At 43.6% G+C, this 22,209-nt stretch overlaps 1 protein-coding gene across 1 annotated transcript in view; it reads left to right on the top strand.

The window, feature by feature from the left end:
* PROM1 (prominin 1) overlaps window positions 1-22,209 on the top strand; it is a 114,448-nt gene that overhangs the window by 35,633 nt on the left and 56,606 nt on the right. The window contains exon 3 of the mRNA XM_036921074.2: window positions 15,180-15,235. Coding sequence (XP_036776969.2) covers window positions 15,180-15,235 — 56 coding nt within the window. The remainder of the gene's footprint in view (window positions 1-15,179; window positions 15,236-22,209) is intronic.

Here is a 22,209-nt window from a genome sequence, read left to right as displayed (position 1 = left end):
TGGTACAGGAATGGAGAAATCCGCGTAGTATTTCCCAAAGGTTCGGTGGTGATCTTGTGAGTGGCAGGGACAGCGCTTGGCCTTGGGGTGCTGTGGGAGTGCAGTGAATGTACGTTTCCATGTGCAGTTGCAGGTCGGTAGGGGAGGGAAGGCCATGGGCTTCCGCAGTAGCTGAGGAGGCTTTATTTTACCAGTGCATTCTCGGTGGGGCCCCCACGAGTGCTCAGGCTTGGCTGTCATAAAGCACCGCCTCTTCAGCTGCGTACTGGCTGCAGGCTCCTGTAGTTAAGAAACAAGCATAGCCGTAGATCCAACGGAAGTTGGTTGGTTTTGTGTTTAAACTGAAGGAAGATGGCCTTTGTCAGTTAAGTCCCTTCCTCTTTATTTGGAGTTTTGTTTTCTGACACTTAGGAACTCTCTGTAGGAGAGACTCAAAGCAAATCAGCAGATGTCCTGTTTGTCCTGGGGTTTGGGAAGCTGTCTTTGGGGGCCACCAAGCTCTTGCTACTCCCAGTCTCATTCTGAGTTTCTGACTCTGCTCTCATCCCCGCCACATGGCTGACAGGCTCTTGAAATGCCAGGCTCACTAAACCTGCAGGTCACTGAGCTGGGTCCCAGCTTTGTTCCCTTTCCCTGAAGTTCTTTCTTTTTGCTTAATGCATTTCGACTTCTTTTTAAAGACATACCCACATACTACCTGCTCTGCTGCGTCTTCCCTTACTCCCTGGAGCTCCCCCAGCCTACCCTGCTGGCGCTGGACTTGTATGACCACATCTTGCCACACAGCCTGCTGACTTCATTTTATTTACTTGCCTGTCTTCCCAGTACACTGTGAGCCCATTAACAGTGTGGACTGTATCCTTTCGTCTCCTTAGCACCCAGTACAGGGTCTGGGACAGATTCCTGCCCAATAAATATTTTTGTGAGTGTAGTCTCACCATGCCATTATATATATGAGAAAATTTAGCTCCCGAGAGGATAAGGGACTTGCTAAATAGAATGGAGCCAGTAAAGGGATAGCCAAGACCAAGGCCAAAGTCTCTCGGCCCCCAGTTTTACCCCCTTAGATGCTCTTAATAGATGTTTTGCCAAATTTATCTTGGATCAAAAAGATCTATCTTTTTATAAACTACCACTATAGCTACCACAATCTCTGCCACTGTGATCTGGGGATATTTATTTTGTGTCTAAAATGCTTTGCATGTATGATTTACATTGCTTAGAATATATCTTTCAAGGTAGGTATTATTACCCCATTTTATAGATGAAGAAATGGAAGTATAGAGAATTCAGGTCAATGGCCCCAGTCACTCTACATGCCCACAGGCAGGCAGCAAGGCTGGGCCTGGAATCAGGTCCACACACATTTGCATAGTGGAAGAATCATGGGCTTTAGCATTTACAATGATCCTGAGTCTGAGTTCCTGCCCCTCCACTTACTGACTGGGTGATCTTGTGCAGTTTATTCAAGCTGCCTGAGCCCCAGCCTCCTCATTTGGAAGGGGAATGATGCTGCTTTCCCTTGAGGATTGCTGTAAGGATTCTGTGAAACGACAGCCTTGGGTCATTTATAAGCTTTCTGATAAGCTCACAGCAATTGCTGTCTCTCCATTTTATAGATGAAGAAACTGATGTCATTTTCCCCATATGCAAACCAGGCACACAGTTTCTGAGTGCTGGAGGCAGAACCCAAAGCCAGTTCTGGGTGATTCCAACTCACACGCTCTCCCTTCTCTGCTGCACTGTCTAAAGCACTTAGCTCAGTGGGTGAATCAGTTAACATTCTCTTCTCCTCCCCAACCCTCTCCTCCAAAGTCCTCCAAGAAAGGGTGTGTGGGGAGGGGAATAAAATCCATAAGCTGGAGACTTGGATGGAGCAGAGCAGGTTACTGTAATTCATAGAGAATTCCCATTGGGCCGATGTACGATAAAAACAATTAGTATTTATTTAAGGAGAGTAGAACCCTCTTACTCAACATGATTATGACTGGTAGTGGTTGGTTACAGTTGGTAAATGCAGGGAATACTAAAAACTATACATACTTTTCTTAAGCATCTTACTTTATCCTGAAATATAAATATAATACCCTCAACAATCTTTAAAAAATTTTTTGAAATTCCTGTCTGTAAACCTGCATTATCTCTGGGTATGATTCTCCCTTGACAATGAGTCATTTTTTTAAATTTTCTTTTTTTATGTGTCTTGTAATTTTTTATCACATGCTAGACACCATGTACAGAACCACAGGATGGGAGTGAACAGGCTTGACACCTGGGTGTGGACAGGCCTTCTCTCCTGTCAGCTGCTCACGTGGGAGGTGAGTCCTGGGTGGGAGTGGAGCTGGGCTGAGTCAGTTTATTGCTATCATCACTTTCAATGTACCATAGGCTTTAAATTCCTCTGGCAGCAGTAGTTACCTCATGGGTAGGGTGCGGCCCAGCATGCAGGGGGGCTATTCAAGGTTCCCGTTCCACCCTCAGGGCCTACTCACCTGAGCCACACAGGGCCATGCTCTGCCTCCCTCCCTCTGAGTGAAGGTGCTTGTCATTTGGTGCCAGGCTCACGGTAGAAAACAGGGGGTCACTGTTAGCTTGGTCCAGCCTCAGACGTCAGCAGGCCCTGTGCCACTGAGCCTGGCGAGTAGGAGTGGGGCTTTCTCAGTGCCCTTGTACTGCCTCCCATGGCAGCCAAACTCCTACCTGGACTCTGTTGGTCGTTGGAAGGAGAGAATTTTCTGCCCTGACTCCAGTGGTAGCATGCCTGAGAATGATTTCTTCCCCCACAGCAGAGGGGTTTTGCTCCCAGCCTGACCCAGCAGCAACGGACTTTTACCTGTGTTTTACGGGTGGGAGGGTTTCTGATCTCTTCCCCATGGGTGGATGGGTTTTGCGTTTACGCCTACCCTAGAAATAGTGGAGTTTTGCCTTGGCCATGGGGTCGAAAGGATGTGGCTGCCTCTCCCAGTGGCTTTAAGGCATTTGCTTGGTGGGAGAAAAAAAGACTAGGGAAGTAGATGGAGCTCCATGACTGCCCCACACTGCAGCCCACCACCTCCTGCATACTTATGCCCCCAAAAGGACTTTCTCTAGTCACCCGCCCTGCCTCAGTCTGTCATGAGCACCCAGTGGAGGGAGGCTTGCAAGCAAATGCAAACTCTATTATTTTTGGGCCTTCCAGGTATTCCACACGGATGTGCCAGCCCACACTCTGACTTGTAAGAGATTGTGAACATTTCTGGTGATTTCTCTTACCTGGCCACCAAAGGGGAACCAGTTTGCGTATCCCTTGTCCCTCCGCAGAGGGACTTGGTGCTCTTTGGAACTGATTGCTTCACAGACTCAGCTCTCTGCTTGGGCCCCAGAAAAGCAATGATGTTCTCTAGTATCTGGCTAGTTCCCCTGTTGATGGGAGGGACATTGTTTTGCAGATTCTCGCCCCTTAGTCCCTCATTGAACGATCTTAATGTTGAGTGGTTGAGTGTGTGTCTCCTGATAGAAATTTCCCCAGCAACACTACTTTTATCGTTTTCAGTTTAGGTTTTATTCAAGTAATGAGAATTTGTGGTATAAATTCAGTGCTGATTTTTTTCTAGGTTTTTACTGGTTTTCTCTTTAAACTTTAAGGGTCACTTCCCCTGCATTGAATTCACAGCTCTTTTTTTTTTTGATTTTTAAAATACTGTATTTTGAAATATTAAAGACTCATAAGAAGTTGCAAAAAAATAGTACAGAGATTTATACCTTTTACCCAGCTTCCCTCAAAATCTCCCATTGATGTCATTTCCATACTACAGCATGGAAACCAGGAAACTGATGTGTTCAATTGATTTTTTTTTAATGAGAAAACAATGAATATTTATTGAACACCTCCTATATTATTGGATGTATTTTTTTCAACCTTACAGTGAGTCTCAGAGGTAGGTATACAGTGATCTCTTTTTTTTATTAAGGTATCATTAATATATAATCTTATGATGGTTCACATATCCAGAACAGTGGCTCAGCATTCACCCATATTATCAAGACCTCCGCCCCCCACCCCTATTATGGTCTCTGTCAATGTAGTAAGTTGTTATAGAGTCATTAATTGTATTCTCCATGCTGTACTACTGTCCCAGTGATCTACCTGTGCTGTGATTGTGATTTATAGTGCTCCTAATCCCCTTCTCCCTCCCCTTCCGCCCTCCCGGGCCCCTCCCCTTTGGTAATCACTAGTCCCTTCTCAGTGTCTATGAATCTACTGCTTTTTTTGTTCCTTCTATTTCGCTTTGTTTTTATACTCCACAAATGAGTGAAATCATTTGGTATTTGTCTTTCTCCTCCTAACTTATTTCACCGAACATAATACCCTCTAGATCCATCCATGTTGTTGCAAATGGCAGGATTCTTTTCTTTTTATGGCTGAATAATATTCCATTGTGTATATGTACCACATCTTCATTATCCATTCATCTATTGATGGACATTTAGGTTGCTTCCATATCTTGGCTATTGTAAAAAGTGCTACAGTAAACATAGGGGTGCATCTGTCTTTTCAAATCAGGGATCTTGTTTTCTTTGGGTAAATTCCTATGAGTGGACTTACTGGGTCAAATGGTATTTCTGTTTTTAGTTTTTTGAGGAACCTCCATATTGCTTCCCATGGTGGCTGAACCACTTTACATTCCCACAAAAAGTATTGGAAGGTTCCCTCTTTTCCTCATCCTTGCCAGCATTTGTTTTTTCTAGCTTTTTTACTTTTTAAAACAACTCTTTACTGAATTTTTAAAAACATCCAACTTAGGATTTATATAAACAACATCTGCTTTTTGTGATCATGTTTTATCTGCTTACATAATTTTTAATTAAATTATATCATTGCATCAACAAGTACAACTAGCAGGAAGCAGTTTGAAGAAAACACGAGAAAGTCTCACATAATGTACAGCTTGGCTGTCAGCAGAAGGGATGGACACACAACCACAAGAAAGCTGGTTCTGTGCATTATAAACAAAATACTAGAAGGTTATGTTTTGCCTGCACCAAGCACTTGTTGGGACCAAACGTGGCTTCTCTAGATCTTGAATATTTAATTATTTCTTTTCCAATGACTATTTATTAAGCAACATATACATTTTTGCAGTTTCAACCTCATTTCTTTTCAGGTTTTTTAAATGACAAATACTACTTGCAGGAATACTATAAAAATGGCTCAGGTCACATATCCTACACAAGATGCCATGAAATCTGACTTACATTTACGGGGACTAAAATTTTTAACTTGATTGTGTTACAAACTATATGTTTCTTGTGTTATTTTTTGAGAGGAAAGGGGTAGAAAAATATTAATAGAAGTACTTTGTTTAAAAAATTTTCAGTATTCTTTTAAAAATGCAAGTGAGCTCCAAGAATGCAAAGGAAAAGCAAGTTCCTGTTCTCACTGCCTGCCCCAGGTTGGGGGAGGAGCCTTCCACCACATGGCGAAACAAAATGGGGTTTAGTTGGTTCACATTCTCACAGGGGTATCTACCTTGGGGCAGACCAAAACATGTGACTTCAATGGCCTGCCTTTCGAAGATCCTCAAGGTAAATTCATGCACCAAACAGCAGAGATGAAGGCTGTAAATGGCATTATGTTTTCCAGGAATGTCTTAGGAGAAGAAACATACCAAATGCCAGAGGAATAGACAGTTATTTTGGCCATGTTTCCTCCTTACCACCACCACCACCCCGCCGGGACTCATACAACTTCCAGGCCTGTCCCAAGTCCAGAGGCCCCCTTCACAGTCCCCTTTATCTTTAGGGAGGCCCCTCAGGACTGAGCCCTTATCCAACGTGCAGCTTTGTCCAGGACCCTGGGCTCCAGGAGACCCCAGGAGCCTCCCTTCCTGTGCAACCTGAGGGCCTACTGCCTCCAAAGGAATTTGAAATGATTTAAGGACGAGCCTGCCCAGTAACAGGCTGGGCTGCAGGTTGCATAAAAGTAAAAAAAAAAACCCCAACACACAGATCTGTGTGAACACATGCCCGGAGAAAGCTGCAAGGGCCAGACTGATTCCAGATGTTTTCACGAGACTGGCTTCCTGTGCAGCGTTTTTCCTGAGCTCTTTTCTCTGAGATAAGTTAGTGCCATTATTAATTCTAGTACCAGCCAATGTGTGTCAGTCCTTCAGGGAAAAGCTGCTCCAGTCAACTAAGGGAGAAGTGCACAGAGCCACAGGCTGACAGCTGTAATGAAGGAAAAAATACACCAAGGCTGTTCGACTTGTATTTTAAATAAAGGAAAGGGGACTGCCCTCCAGGCTACTTGATTATATGCTTAGAGGCAGTGGGAATACAGTAGCTTGCGTTCTAATAAACCTGGCTTGGCTTGGAAATGTCTGAAGCATCATTCCCTTTATTAAAAGCCAAACCAAAGAGTTTTAGTCATGTTGACGGAGGATTTGAACAGTGTGATGAAGTGCTCCGTGAATCTCAGAAGTACAGGATGGCTGCTGCAGGAAGTGGTTATTAAAATGCATATCACTCCACTCCTACATTCAGACAGGCTCATCACAAGCACGCTTAACTCAAGGAATTCGGTGAACTCCAGGACCCTTGGCAGTTGCATTGTTTGGATCCCCAAAATCACTTCAGTGGGCTCAGCCTCATGCCAGCCAGCCATGGGAAAATGTGAGCCAAAGAGCAGGCAGATGGTGTTCATTCCAATGTCAAAAGTCAGCAAACATTTTAACGAAGCAGAGCTGCTAGAAGATGGATTTGCCAAGTACATTCTTCAGGGACGTGGCACTTAAACTTGCAAGTGACAAACTCACTCAGTTCTGGCATTTCTGTTGGACATCTTTGTGAAAAGGTATTTATTTTTCTTAAATTTAGCTCGGTGCACACTAAATATAAGACAATTTTTGGGGTGGTTAAGAGCCATCATTCAAGGTCAGTTGTCCTCAGAGGCTATATGTGGTCCCCTGCCTTTGCTCTAACTGGGACCCGATGGAGGCCCTTTGCTTCTCTGGGGGCCCAGTCTGTCAGGGGTTTTCCATTTGGTGAGTCTACCTGCTCTGGGACAAGGCCACTCAGCAGGGCTCTGCTCCAGCACACCCACGGTGTGTAACCATTCTGTGGGGGCCAGCTGGCTTGGGCAGGGTAATCAGTTTTTTGTGTCCATTTGTCTGGGTTGCAGTACCCAGTGATTTCATGAAATGCTAATCTAGGTGTTGCTGTGAAAGTATTTTATAGATGTAGCTGACATTGGCAATAAACTGATTTGCAGTGAAGGAGATAACCCTCAAAAATGTGAGTGGGCCTCATCCTATCAGTTGAAAGGTCTTAAGAGCAAAAACTGAGATTTTCTACAGGAAGAAGAAATTTTGCTTCAAGACTATACCGTCAACTGCTGTGTGAGTTTCCAGCCTGCCCAAAAGATTTCATTCTGGCTAGTCCCGACAATTCCTTAAAATCATCTCTGTCTCTATATGTTTCACCTCTCACTGGTTCTGTTTCTTTGGAGAACCCTGACTCACCAGAAGTTTTCCCAACGTTTGGGGGTGAGCAGGGGGAGGAATGTGTAGTTGGTGAAAAGCTTAGCTCTCTCCCCATTCCAATCACTGAAAAAATCAAATAAGCCCCATAGCTAGTGGCAGAGTTTATGAGCCCTGAGTGCTTTCTCTGAAGTCATCTCACTACGTGTAGATGGTGTGAGCCAGTCACGTGATTTGCATCTACTCTGTGCATGTGGTTTGGAGATGGGGTGATTGGCACAGGCCTCCTTTAAGTGAGGGAGGAGCTGTCTTTTACCATGTGCAATCTTAACTCACTTCCACTCTAGTTAGAAGACTGATACTCAAAAATGGATCTTGGCTTCGCATCAAATGATGGGAAAACAAATGCGTGTTTATACACCTTAAGTTAAAATAAAATAAAGCATCTAAGGCGTGATTTCCCTGCTTTTTATTTTTCAACTAATCTATCAGCTGTCAGAACTGACCACATCTACTGTGCTGATTTAGTGTAGATTTAAATATTTTTCATGCAATGTGTTAACACCTTAAACACTTTTCTTGATAAAAGGTAAACTGAGTCAAGTTATCCAAATAAACAGAAACTTCCAAATTTGTTTGAATGAATATTTTTCTGTCAAAGGGAACAAATTTTCATTTTAGAAATATGAATCAGGAAGGTCTAAAGCATAAAAGCAAAAGCCAGCAAAGCCAGACCAATGAGGGAAGGCGAACTCTGTCTGTGATTTCATACCCTTCTGCATGGGATCTGGAGAAAGTGCTGGGGGTGCATGCTAGCCACATAAACGTTTATATTTTCACCAACTAGCTTTGCGTCTTGATTTAAATCTGCATCCTTCTCCAGAAGCAGCAGCCTGGACCTGGAAGCTGATGCTCCCAACTCATCTTAACAACTATTCTGTGCATGTAACGCTTGTAAATGGTACCAAGATCTCAAGCCAATTTTGTCTTAACCCCTTTTTGATGCAACTTACCCAGAATAACACTGTAACCTGAGAGCATTTTCCTTAATATTTTGGCAGTAGAAACATGCTTGAATCAGTGATTTAAACTGGTTGTGAACATGTGTTTTGTAGCTTAGAAAAATTCAGTTGGTAGTGAAGTTTTTGAAAGGCTTGTGGACACTTAAGACAGGCCTGTGAATGACCAAAGCTCGTAGACACAGATGAGAAGCAGGCGGCAAGAGTGTTTGGTGCTGCAATTTTTATAGTGATATTTCTGGGTCCAAATGCCTTTTCATGCATTCTCTTTTATGAATATAGAAACCTCAGTCTTTTAATGAAGATGTCTTCTAAAATCTTAGTTTCTATTAGTGTCAACCTATTGGTTTCACCAAGTCTTAGTCTGCTATGCTATGTACCCTCTCCTGAGAACAATTAGTTAACCTTTGTTTGGTCAAAAGTGGGTAGGTAGGCTAACGCCTTTTTAGTTAGGAAAAGCAATACTATTTGCTGTAACAAACAAACCTGAATTTTAGTAAAAACTGCATATTCTGTCATGGCTCAGTCCAGTGTAGGTGATGGCATGGAGAGAGGTCTGGGGACTCTGGCTGCCTCTTATGTTCTGCCATCCCTGTGCACTTCAGAATTCTCCACTGGATCGTCTGTATTTGGCTGGCAGATGCGTAAAGAGGGTGAACATGAAGAGTCTGTGGGAGGCTTTTATGGCCAGGCCTGGAGGGGAAGTGCATGCCCGTTGGCCACATGCGACTGCCAGAACCTTAGTCACATGGTCTCACCTAACTGCCCCAGGGCTGGGGAGTATATTCGAGCCCTGGGCCAAGGAAAATGAGGTCACCCACAGGTCCTGCGGAGCACTCACTTCTGTGCCACAACCTGAAGGACTGGACAGGTCAGAGCACCGAAGGGCGTGCAGTACCAGAGTGGAGGTGAAAGACACTAGCGTTTCCTGTGTTTTATATCAAACACCACATGGAACATTTTCCTTAGGGCAAAATACTCCTGCTCTTCCACATCCTATGCAATGCCAGCACATTCAATAAGTTAACGCATTTTGAACTAAGTTTGTGTTTTATCTGCACTTATCAGGCATTCCACTCAGTGTGCCTAACTGACTCTTGTCCCTTCAGGAATTTGGTCAAGATGGGGGTAAGTTGTCAGATTTATTTTTAAGAGCCTGCAGGAAGTCTTTTGTGCCTGGAGAGAAGCAATTAGGGGTGTGTTTTCATATTTAATTAACTAAAGTTACACATTTACAAGCCTAGAGTTTGTAAGTCTCCAACTTGAACTTGAATATCATTTTATTTTACTTAGAAAACTAATACTTCTAGTAAAAATCTGAACAATGTCTTTCACTTTGATCAGTGTTGGTTTAATGTACAAGCTAACAAATTGGTTATTCTTAGTACAGAGAGCCCCATACCTTGTGAGCTCAAGACAGTGCTACTGAAGTTCAAAGAGAGACACTGTGGGCATCTCCAGAGGGAAATTTAACACTGTTCATACTCTCAGTTAATCACATTTCCAAGTAAGCACTGTTAGTGCCTGAGAGAGCTTGTGTGTGTGTGTTTAAATTTTACTAATAAGAGTTCTGAATACAAATACCAAATTTGACATTTAAAAGATAATTCACACTAAGAAAAAAATCTGTTCTGTACATTTTAATCTCCATTTGGACACTTAACACCATAATGCTTTTAAGTATAAAAGTTTATTTTAGGTTTAATTTTAATAGTTCTTTGCTATGTGTAGTTAAACAGACTAGAAAAATCAGATAGAAAAAAGCAAGAGATTAATACAAATGACCTGAATATAAAACTTTATTAAAAGACTTTTTTTAAAGCCTGTAAAAAAAAACAGCTTGAAATTAGAATACTTTTGGCAGAAGAATTAGCAGCCATGAACAAATTTAACATTGCATAAAAATATTTTATTCTTAACTTCATTACAAGTAATATTGTTTCACATTTATTATAATGATTTGCAACATACCAAATGCTTATTTATATCAGATGTAAGACTCTCTTTACTAAAACAACTTTTTAAATAGTTTAGCACTTTGGGAAGATTCTGTCTCTGAATGGGAACACATTTCAGAAAATGGTAGATGGTACATCTTTTAATTAGAGACCAAACTAAGTCTTGTCAAGTAGATAATATCAGCAAAATCTTTTCAAGAACACTTGTTTGTCAGAAATCATACATGAACTGCCAACAACAAGAGTTTTTAAGTTCTCTATTCATTTTATAAGAGAACATTCCAAGAGTGGAATTTAATTTCGCCCAGCTTGGGCTGGAATGTACATATGTATTAAAGAAGCCGGTCAGGAAACAGAAATGTCTCAGTCAAAGATGAGTTTTGACTAAGATAAGGAAGATGGATGTGTTCTCTATGGGTCCCCCATAAGACGCTTTTATTTTATCTTCTGAGGCCTCAGACATCAAAAAACTCTTAGAAAAATCAAGCACACATACACACACTGAGCAAAAACTTACACCAAACAAAACCAACCTCCTTGCTAACTCGATGGTACAACACCAGAGGTCCGAATTAGCCTTGCTGCCTCATTTCTTAATTTCCTTTGTCACATGCTATTTAAAGTAAGTCCCAAATAAGACATTGTGTGGTCTAGGAGCTGAATGAAGAGAGGCTGACAGTCACCACCACTCTGCAAAGACCCACCCAGCCCCTCCATGAGACCACACATTGAGAAACAGTTTTCCACCGTGAAAATAGCTTCCTCATCCACCAACTGACCTATGTCCCTACTACAGCTGTATCTTAAGAGGCAACTGTTACATTGTGAAAAGAGCATGCAATTAGTCTAGTGGAAAATGAGTCGCCACATGACAAAGGTGCTCAGATAGCTCCCCGGGTTCAGGGTGGAGAGCACTCACTGGCCTTTGGAGTTGTCCGCCATGGTGCTGCGTGCTGCCTAGGCCCCGTCTCAGCAGACCGCCTCCCAGACCAGGAAGGACATGGTGGCCACTCTCCTCCACGCTGAAGTCTCATGGAGAGCAGGGTAAGACCATGGTAACCTGCATGCTCGTGGCTACCTTGCTCACCAGGCAATACAAGAACCAGTCACAGAATTCAGGGGTCCCACCTTCTCTGTGGAGGGGAAGCAACATTTTTTATTTTTGGTGGAGTAATGTGTTTGTGCAGCAGGAACACCACAAACATTCTGGAGCCCTGGAACATGCTGGGGATGCAAGCAAAGCAGAGGTTGAGAAAGTTTCCACTGCAAGCCTTTCACGAGCTGGCCAGGAGGGACAAATACAAAGGATTGCAGGGCAGCAGGATCACTGCCTCACTTGGGAGCCCCCAAGCGGGGTGGGAGGGCTAAGGGGGCAGAGTGGGACCTGGTCTTCCACTTGCTTTCTGAGATGAACCATAATCGATTCAAAGTTCTCACCAGCAATGTGCATATTAGAACGAAGGTGGGTCTATTATTTCCTAGTGTGTGTCCCATGAGTTCCCAAATGATGTGTGATCGACAGAGTTAATGCTGGGCCTTTACAATAAAGATGCTTCTGCTGTGCACTACAGGCATTTCTGACGCTCTCTTACCCTGATAAAGAGCTACCTAATTAGAGATACACAGGGAAGCCAAAGGAAAAATGGGTACTGTGGCTCTGAGCATGAAGGATGCTCACTGTGTTCTGTGTCAAGGTGCACGAAGAGGAGAGGGGAGTAAGGAAGATACAGGCCTGGGCGCCTTGGGTGCCTCTAAACATTTGCTGTCCAGTACAGAAGCCGCCAGCCACATGTGCCACTGAGCCCTTGAATTGTAGCTAGTCTGAACTGAGATGCACCGAAGGGCCTCTACACCAGATCTAGAACATTTAGTTTGAAATAAGACTGTAAGACTGTAAAATAGTTCATTCATGTTTTTATATCATCACATATTGAAATGATAATATTTTGCATAGATCTAGAGTAAGTAAAGCATATTACTAAAATTAGTTTAAAATAAATTCATCACCTGTTCCTTCTCACTTTTTAAATGTGGCTACTAGGAAATTGAAAATTACATAATAACTTGCAATATAGTTCTATTAGACAGTGCTGCTGTAAACCTCAGGGAGAGAGAACATCTCTGCCCCAAATCCTTGGATGGGTTTTTGGTCATTACAGCAAGAATTGGTCTTGGCTGAGGGCCAGGGCCAGGACACAGCCAAAGACAGGTCAGCTGCCAGTGAGTGGTGTCATTTAATGTATCCATTCCTACGATATCCAGGACCAGCAGGATCCCAGAGTAACTTGGGAAGAGCCAGGGGTCCTCCAGCAAAATGATGAGAGCATCTGTTTGAAATTGGAGGGAAGCCAGTTTCACTGAGGCTACCATCAGTGCATGATCTCTTGCATTTGCTGACCTCCACACAGCTCTGCTAGAGAAACACCTGGTACCTGTATTACTGATAGAACCCTACTAAAGGGCAGTGAGAACAATGTGATAAAATCCCACAGATAAAATCTGTCAACCTCATGGATACAAATTTTGCAAAATCTAATTTTTGCATAAGCATCCTAATTTTATCACTGGCAACAAATCCTATGAGTCACTTTCTTGAATTTGCAGTCTCCACTTCCTTGACTTTAGAGAAAATGTCTATTAGATACTCAAATCTAAATATACATGTTTGGGCTCTCAGTCTTTCTTTCAAGTAAAAGTGGTGTCCCATGAAAAAATGTGGCTAGTTTAGCACACGACTCAAAACAGTTTCCCAAGTTCTCTTTCTGGAAACGGGCACCACGCCTGGGTGTCTAGTAGAGGCACCACTCTTCCACATAATAAAAGAAAGATGTTTACTCATAGATTGAGATTGAATAAAATAATGATTTTTAGTACTTCATCAACAATATTACATATCACTGGCTTTTTGTTTCCCATGAGTTCACAGTAATGAAGAATACACTGAACATTTTGTAATTCATGTTCCTGGCCTGCAGTGTTTTCCACGATTGCTTTTGCACCCTTAGTGCAAGTCTCAATATAGCCAAAAGGCAAATAACTTCATTTATCTCAACTGTGTGAACATCCTGAGCATATCTTGGGGATTCCAAGAGGCTCACAGACCACACTTGGAGAACTGCTGGCTTTGGCCAGTAAGGATCCATCTTTCTGGGGCTCGGCTCATTGCAGACCTGGTCCATTGGCCTGAGAGGGAAGAAGGGTCATTCCCTAAAAGAAAGTCAACGTTTTTGTTTGGGTTTATTTGTTTGAATTTGCAATGACGAGAAAGGTGAATGAATGAATCTCACATGGCCTAAATAATGCTTTCATCCTACACTTCCCATGCAGATTGCTTGGTAACCTAATTTCCTATGTGCCTTCATGGAGTAGTAATCATAGCACACAGTGGTTCCTGCTAGGTGCCAGGCCCTGTACTGGTTTTTTTCATACATGTTATCTCACTTAATCCAAGGCAGTCCTTTTAGGGTGGGACCCTCCATCATCCCATTTTGCAGATGATGTTTGTGGCAGTTAATTTTTCACTCCAGAAGGAATGGAGCTTGGCCTCCAACCCAACTCTTTCAGATCAAGATCCCACATTGCAACATATGAACATCACCTGTGTCAGTGAATGTTATTTTAATAAATGAATGATTTCAATCTTTTTTTTAAAAAAATCATCAGTGGACCCTTTCATCTGATGAAGTCTTAAACAAAAGCCTCATCTATGTAGCAGACCAAAGCAAAGCTACTGGTTCAAGGGCAGAGGAGACCTTTGGGGCAGAGCAGTCTCACACTCCTCCTCTCCTAGGGTCACCCCAGGTGCCTCAGAGAAGCTACTAGGGTTCCCTGGGTACCTACAAGATTGGAAATCCCTTTGCCTGCAGCATACCCTTTAAAATCTGCTCTGTGCGGGTGGGATGTTGTTTTCCAGAAAGCCCTTCAGGAAAGTGGCTTGCCTTGCTTTCTGGCATGTAAATACGAATTTTTTGCTTTAAAAAAGGACTCACCTGGGATATTTTCCCCAGTAGTACACTCTAGAAGTGATGCATACAGGATATATTCTCAGACTCAGGCCTTAGGTTGGCCGCCTCACCCATCACTGATTTTATATGTCACTCTCCCTGTTGGGGCATCATTTGGGCCATATCATCCCCAGATTGGTGGGTCAAGATAAAGCTTGGCACCTCACCTATGTGAGTATTTAAAAATGACCAAAGCAAACATGCACAGAAAAACCCAATTTTTCAAAGTATTTCAGGATTGTCATTCACTGCTGGGAGATGGGCAGGAAAGGATGTCTCATGTTAAGAACTTTTGGATTAGGTTAATTGTAAGATTGCCTTCATTCGTAAAATATTATGTAAATGTGGACCTATGAAAGAATAAATTGCATTTGTGGTTCCAAATAATTAAGCATTAGTCATTACAGTGTAACATTTTAGCAGTGATTATTAATGAGGTGCATGTGGTTTGCTGGTAAGTATAAAGGTGTGTTGTGAGAAACGAAAACTCCTAAAAACGGCAACCCTCTAATTCCGCCACTGACGAAAGAGTAGAAAATATTTGCCCTCTATTCTTTGCTTTTGATTAGAACCTTGTCAATTCAATTATTTACTTACATTAAGAAATAAGATTAACATTGTAAGAATGCTATATAGAGATACAATAATTTGTGAGCATATTTAGCCCTTTATTTCTAAATATATGTTTTATATTTTTACTGAAAAAATAATCCTGCTATTGTTTTGTGGCTTTTTTTCCAGATGTTTTAAGAAAACTTCTGCAAAAGAAGTTTGACTTCTCAAGTGATTATGAACAGGTAATTTTCATTGATGTATTTTTAATTAAAAATACATATAAGCAAAATTTTGGCTGACTTGAAAGTGAATCTTTAATAAACCAGCTATTTAATCCGTGAATTTAGTAACCTTTTTTGACTAAGAACTTTTTTGGAATATTGAATCACCTAATAAAATCCTGTTTGAACTAAAGCATACATGTCAAAAGTAGTGTTTGAAGAAACATTCACCTTTCAAGCTGGATATTATTTGAAAACAAAAATTTCCTTAACTGAAGGACTATGCTACATTTTTAGTGAAGAGAAAAGAGCTCCCTAACTAAATAGAATTGTTTGAAATAGGGACATGTACTTTGTTTTAAAATATAGTTTGTTAAAAAGTACTACATATTTGAAGGCTGTTTCCTGAGCAGCCTGTGTGTGCACTTGGCGAGGACTGGAAGAGAGACATGGATGAAGAAGATAGGTGACCCCTGGTCTCAAGGCTCAGAGCAGGGGGACAGAGACAGTACCCAGTTATTTACAGCAGAAGGCGAAGTAGAAGAAGGAAATAAGTAGATCTATAAGTAACTTACAGAGGAAAAATAGTGAATTCTGACCAGAAGTGCTTCCATGAGGAGGTGACTTTGGGGCTTGTAAGAATCAGCAGGGCTGGAGCGGGTGGGGAGGTGGCTTTGCGGGCACGCTGGGCTGTGGGGACCATGGGAGCCGCCAGGACAAGGTGTGGAAGGGGGAGGCCCGTGGGTGGAGCCAGTGAGTGAGGAGGAGGAGGAAGGAAAGGTGAGCTGGAGCCGGGACATGGCGGGGCTTGATTGCCTCTTGAAGGCGAGAGGACAGTATTTTCAGAAAGAATTAAGCACCCTGAATGTCTCTACTTAATACCAAGGTGCTAATTCACTCCATTTGCACCTATGATCAACCGTCTAAATGGAAAAAATGTGCTCTTTTGATTTTGCTTTAGTATGAGTGTAGGTTGTCAGCGAAACAGACATATGTTTGTTGTATTGAATGTTAGGATAATAAAAAATAGTTGAAACTGTTTGTCAGGCTCCTAGTCCTGCAGGGTGAAGCACTTTGTTCTCTCCTTTCCTGGTACAAAGGTGGTTATCAAGACACAGTAAAAGCAGACACAGGTGGCCATTCTTTAACGGCCAGCACAGCAGACGGTAATGACAGTTCCCCGTGGATGGGAGGCCAGTGCGTGGGAAGGGCAGCGAACTCTTGCCCAGCGAATGGTTACCTCAGATACTGTGGTTACAAGGCCTCATGTTCTCAATTTGCAATAAAATGATGCTCAAGAGAGAGGTGAACACAGAAACCATAGAGGAAATCCTTTTCTAAAGGCCACTTACACTTGTAAAAGATGACTAACCAGTTACTGCCTAGCCGACAGCCTCCCCTAGTACCATGGAAAGCACTTTCATTATTAAATGCCACTGGCTTCACTTACATCTCCCAAACATGATTGCCTGTGTCTGCCTGCATCCCTGGGCAGAATCAAATGACTGTTGCTTTTGTATTTATATGAAAAATTAGCATGCAGTTAGCAGCATGGTCTGAATGCCAGCCAGTTCTACCAAGGACTGGGTGATGGGGCCACACTTCATCTGGGTCCATGCCTTAGAGGAGGGGGTCCTGAAACCCTGGGGTGACTGGGCACCCCGGCAAGTATCACCCGGAGTTGGGCTGCTGTCCATGGCAATGTCCTTCATAGTTAGCTTGGTGTGAGATTTGGAGCACCTGTAAAATTGGGGATCCCCCTGGTTCCTGGTTTTCTCTTCACCTCAGGTGCCTCTGCAAATGGATGAAAACCATTAACGAGGGTGTGAAGTGCAGAGAACTTACAGAACTGAGCCCATGTGAATGAACTGAATCCCACCCAAGATGTGGGATTGGGCCAAGTTTTCCACAGATATCCAAGGAAAAGGCACTTAGTTTAGCAAAGATACTACAGAAGGCAGGCCACATTGGGAGAGGAGCTCTCTGACTGGTGTAGTCTGATCAATGCTGGGTGTGTTAGGTTACAGTCCCCCAGAGCAGATCCTGAGTCAAGGACTCAGAGCCAGCCATTGTCTGGGAGGTGCAGGGAACCCTGGCTGGGAAGTGGGGAGGTGATCAGGGGCAGGAGGGCAGCCTGGAAAGGGTGTGCCAGGCCTCCACCTGCCACTGGAGGTGACCAGAGCATCATCCTGTGGCTGTGCTGTGGGAAACCATGCAGGACGCCAGTACTGGGTTAGCCCGTAGGAAGACCCCAGGATGGAAAGGCCCTCGTCACAGGCTGCCTGGGGTGCAATGTTAGTCCCTAACCGCTTCTGACCTACCATGGTTCTGGAAAATGCCTTTGAGCACCGGGTTAAAGACACCAGTTAGAAGTTAGAGGCGGCACACCCATATGCCTAAGGCCTGAGGGACATGCCAGGCACCAACAGCATCTTCGATACTGGCCCCTGGACCCTTGCTGGTTCAGTCACCCACTAAGAGCTGTTCAGGGGAGTGGCCCTGGGAGTCTTTGCAGCCCTCAGAAGCCCACTCTCGGTGCATCATCTTCTGCTGAGCCCCCGGAGGGCGGGAGCCCAGGCAGCCAGGAGTGGTCTTCCAGCTGGGGGTCTTGCCATGAACTTTCTTCAGAAGGGGGTTCATAAGCACTCAGTGGTGCAGACCTTGTGTTCTGAGGGGAGGGCCTGGCTTTGGAAGGGAAATCTGACTCCTTTTCACAGGACCGCCTCCTTCCTGCGCCTGAGCTGAAAGTTAAAAGTAGTACTTACGGTCCTCGGGTCCCTTTTCTCCCTGACGTTTTTGTTCACACCTTCTCTCTTTTGTTTAATGTATTCATTTCATGGCTACTTACAGAATACTCACTACAAGCAATGTGTGGTGGGATACAAGCATGTGAAAGTATGGCCTTCACTCTAAGAACTCAGAGTTGTTGAAAGGGAGGCCATGGGATAAGCTCTGTGCATGGATGTTATGGGCTGAACTGTGTCGAAAATGCACATGTTGAAGTCCTAACCCCCAGGACCTCAGAGTGGGATTGTATTTAGAGACAGGGTCTTTAAAGGGGTCATTGAGTTGAATGTGGTCATTGGATGAGTCCTGATCCAGTCTGATTGATGCCCTTTATAAGAAAAGGAGATTAGGACACAGACTTGCAGAGAGGAAAGACCGTGTGAAGACACATGGAGAAGATAGCCAAGGAGAGATGCCTCAGAACAAACCAGACCTGTCGGCACCTTGATCCTGGACTCCCCAGTCTCCACAACTGTGAAGAAATTAATTTCTGTTGTTGAAACCAGCAGTCTGTGGTACATGGCTGTGACAGCCCAAGCACCCCCTTACAGGAGGTAACTGGGACACACGCTGGACAGGGATACACATCATGTAAGACCCCACAGAGAACTGGCACTGAAACGGGACTTGACAGCGAGTAGAGTCAGTGAGAGGTAAGCCCTTACGTCAGTCTGCAAACACTTTGTCTAAACTACAAAGCTTCTCTGTTGCTTCCTAAAGCACATTCCTGAACTGTCATCTTCCTGCCTGGAATAAGAAGAGCTGCCGTCCTGCCCATCCTGTGCTGAGCTCCGGATTAGAGGCTTTGCATTGTTCCCGTCTGCACAGTGACGCCCGTCTATGACGGCAGTATTTCTGCCCTGTAGAAAAAATCCTGCACTCAGGGAGGCTGCACTCCCACCTCTTGGCTGGCTGTGCTCTGGGTTTGGCCGGTTTGTGTCTCCCTCATTCATTGCATCATGAAGCTACTACGCCTCCCTTCCCTGAAGCTTCTTCTGAGGGCGGCTGCAGGGCTTGGGGCCCTGCTGCTTTTCACGACCTCATTAGTGCCAACGGCCATGGGATATCGACTCGGCACTTAGTTAACGTCAGGTCAACGTTCCAGGTGGCTTTGTGATGTGTGGCACCCACCCTACATGACTGGAAGGTAGCGGATGGGCGCTCTGTCTCCTGCCCTCTGACAGGGCAGCGCTGTGCTGCCTGTAGGAACACACTCTCCAATCAGGGAAGTGCCTTCTAGGGATCTCAGAAAGCATTTGGATAGGAAGCAGTGCAAGATGGTCCATGATTGGCTCATTGCTGAGGCTCAGTGGAGCTGAGAGATGAGAATAATGCTAACATACATTGATTATTACTTATTACTATTATTATTATTATTGAGCATGGCTCTGGCAGACATTTGTCTAAGCGCTTCATGTGTATTAACTCAATTCACATTAAATAGTACATGTAAAGCACATAAAATAATGCACAAACATGTTGCTTCCCACTGTTTCTCATGTTGTCTTCATTGTAACTGTAGAAAATAGAGTCTCTGCTTATCCCCGTTCTTTCAGTAAGACAACCAAGGGTCTGAGTAGCATCGGAACAATGCCTACGTCTATCCCCCAGGGATTCTGATGAAGTTTGTCAGGGTTGACTGGTTGCTGGTATTTCCTGAAAGGTCCCCAGGTGACAGTAAAGGGCAGTTCACTGGAGGAGGGAATCACAGATACGAAGTGGGATAGGCGGGATCAAGCTGCTGCATTGCAAGAATGAGACTTAGTACCTATATGCCAACCAGCATGGACAGCAGAAAGGTGAAAATGCACATAGCTCACGGAGGGCTTGGTTGATATCCTATGAAACTTGTCAGACCAGGCTGACTCTTGGGTGAGAAAATAAAACTCAAAAGAATCAGCTGGCTGTTAGAGCTTCCAAGAGGCTCTGCCCTGACTGCAGCCCCGCAGGGTCGGGCCTCGTAGCCAAGAGCAAGTTCTCTGAACTTAACCTAATTATAGCCGTACTTGGGGGTCATATTAAAGACAGCTTCCTGTCTCACCCAAATTGTCTGACAAACTTAAGAGAAGGAACCTGAAGTCAGTGCTTATAACACACACTGTGAGGTGCTTATGGTGGCATTTGAGAGGTACCTGTCCTGTGGAGCCCCCGCCTGGGGAGGGAGGCTGCAAGTCATTCAAGATGCCCGTGATGGGGGAGCCTGCGCATCTGAACTGCCCACCCCAACATTTTGGATGCCTCGTGTAAAAGTTACTAATATCACAAACATTGTTCTTTCGCATCTGTGTAAATCTGCCATCTAAGGCAATAATTTCTAAACTTTTGGATTTCCTGGACCAGACAGTTTCAAAAAATTAATCTGGGAAATAGCACAGACCACCTACTTTTATTTTGCCACATAAGGACATTTAAAATCAACCATAGCAACAATAATAACTGTCCCTTTTTATATACAAATCACCTCTCTCTCATCCGAAAAAGGATAGGCTTATAAACAGAGCAAATTTCACTTTATGGGAAACTCATTGCATCTTGACAATTGTATTTCACCACGGGTCGGCGCACCCTCATTACTGACCTGTCCTTGTCTTAGTACCACTGTTGAGGAATTGTTGTTCTAAGGCAGAGGCTCCTACTTCCTCAGGTCATCAGTTTACCTGATTTATATATTGGGCAACTCTTGCGTGCCAGGTCCTAGGTCTGGCGCTTGGGAAAGAAGGGTGGGTGTGACTGCCAGGGCTCTGTCTCTCCTGAGTGTATAGCGTGGCTCAGGAAATGCTCCCGTGGGAGCCTGTCACTCTGAGTGGGGTGTGTGCTGGGGAAAGGGCAAGTGCAGGGCTCCATGGCTGCGTGAAGGAGGGGTGGGTGGCAAGCCCAGATGTGGTTATATCAAGATAGACTTCCTGGAGGAGGCGGCACTCAAGCTGAGATTTGAGTAATCAGGGGAAGTGTGACAGGAATGTTCTGGGCAAGGGAGGGAGTCCCAGAGTGAGGAAGTGGAGAGAGGGCATGACACTTTCTAGGGACAAGAATGGTCAAGAAGAATGGATATGGGGCCAGGATTTAATAACATAGGACCACATTAAGAAATCTGAACTAAACATGGTGGGAATCCATGGAATGCTATTGAGCAAGGGGATGACACCATTAGATTTTCAGTTTAGAAAGGATGCTTTGGAAAATGCTGCCTTTGGCTCTGGGGTTCTAGGCAGCTGCTGATTCTGTTTATTGAAGACCACGTGGTCAGTGTGTTAGGCATTTGTACTTTCCCACTAATTCCATCGCCAATTAGCATACTCATTAAGAAACTTTCAGGAAATCCAGATGTAAATTCAAACTTAAATTCTAGACCTTGGCTCTAAACGAAACACTGTTTCTCTAATGAACACTGATTTTCTCTGTGTAGATTATTATGTTTCTGATTATGATTAATCATTCATGTAACTTCTGTTTTCTTGATGCTTGCTGCCTCTGGCTTGCACAAAATCTTCAACTGCTTTGATTTCCACAGCCAGAAAATATAGTTTTGGTTCTGAAGGTAAAGTACTTGTCTGCTGTTTCATGTTGCTCTATGTAAAGCCAGTAGTAGTGCAGCGCTTTTTGTCAGAAATTTCTATCTCCGCTGTCATCTCCACTGTGATGATTTTTAAATTATTGTTTCATTTTTGTTTCTGCTATCATCTTTAATTTCCTCTTTCAGTGTTAGTAGTTCATGAAAGAATAACAACCCATCTCAGCAAATTTAAATCTTGATCCTCTTTCCAACATAATCCACAAAGTGCTCCAGAGATCTTGGTGTATCAGAAAATAATATAGGTCCTTGCCAGACCTTGGCCAGACTTCAGCCTTGAAGCAAAATCTTGAAATGACACATCTCCTTCCTGATACTGTTTGCATAATACTTAGTAACATTAGAAAGGTTGTATATAAAATATAAAATTTGTATTTGGAGCCAGAGATGGTACATTTAAAACGTTTCAATACACCTTCCCTCCTGGGGGCTCAGTGGCTCCCAGGATTCAGAAAGGATTTTAAATTCTTTTAAAAATAATAAATAATTTAGAGTATTTGCTGAGAAAAGATAGTGAAATATAGAAGAGTTTGGAGGATCTAGGGCTGGTTTCCTAATTGGCCAATGATTTGAATCCTCAAGGTGGGGTGACAAACACCAGAAAATAATGACTCTTCGTGGCCATGGGGTGGGACGT

Source organism: Manis pentadactyla, chromosome 5, assembly GCF_030020395.1.
Source record: "Manis pentadactyla isolate mManPen7 chromosome 5, mManPen7.hap1, whole genome shotgun sequence".
NCBI lineage: Eukaryota > Metazoa > Chordata > Mammalia > Pholidota > Manidae > Manis > Manis pentadactyla.
This window is presented reverse-complemented; position numbering and strand designations above follow the sequence as displayed.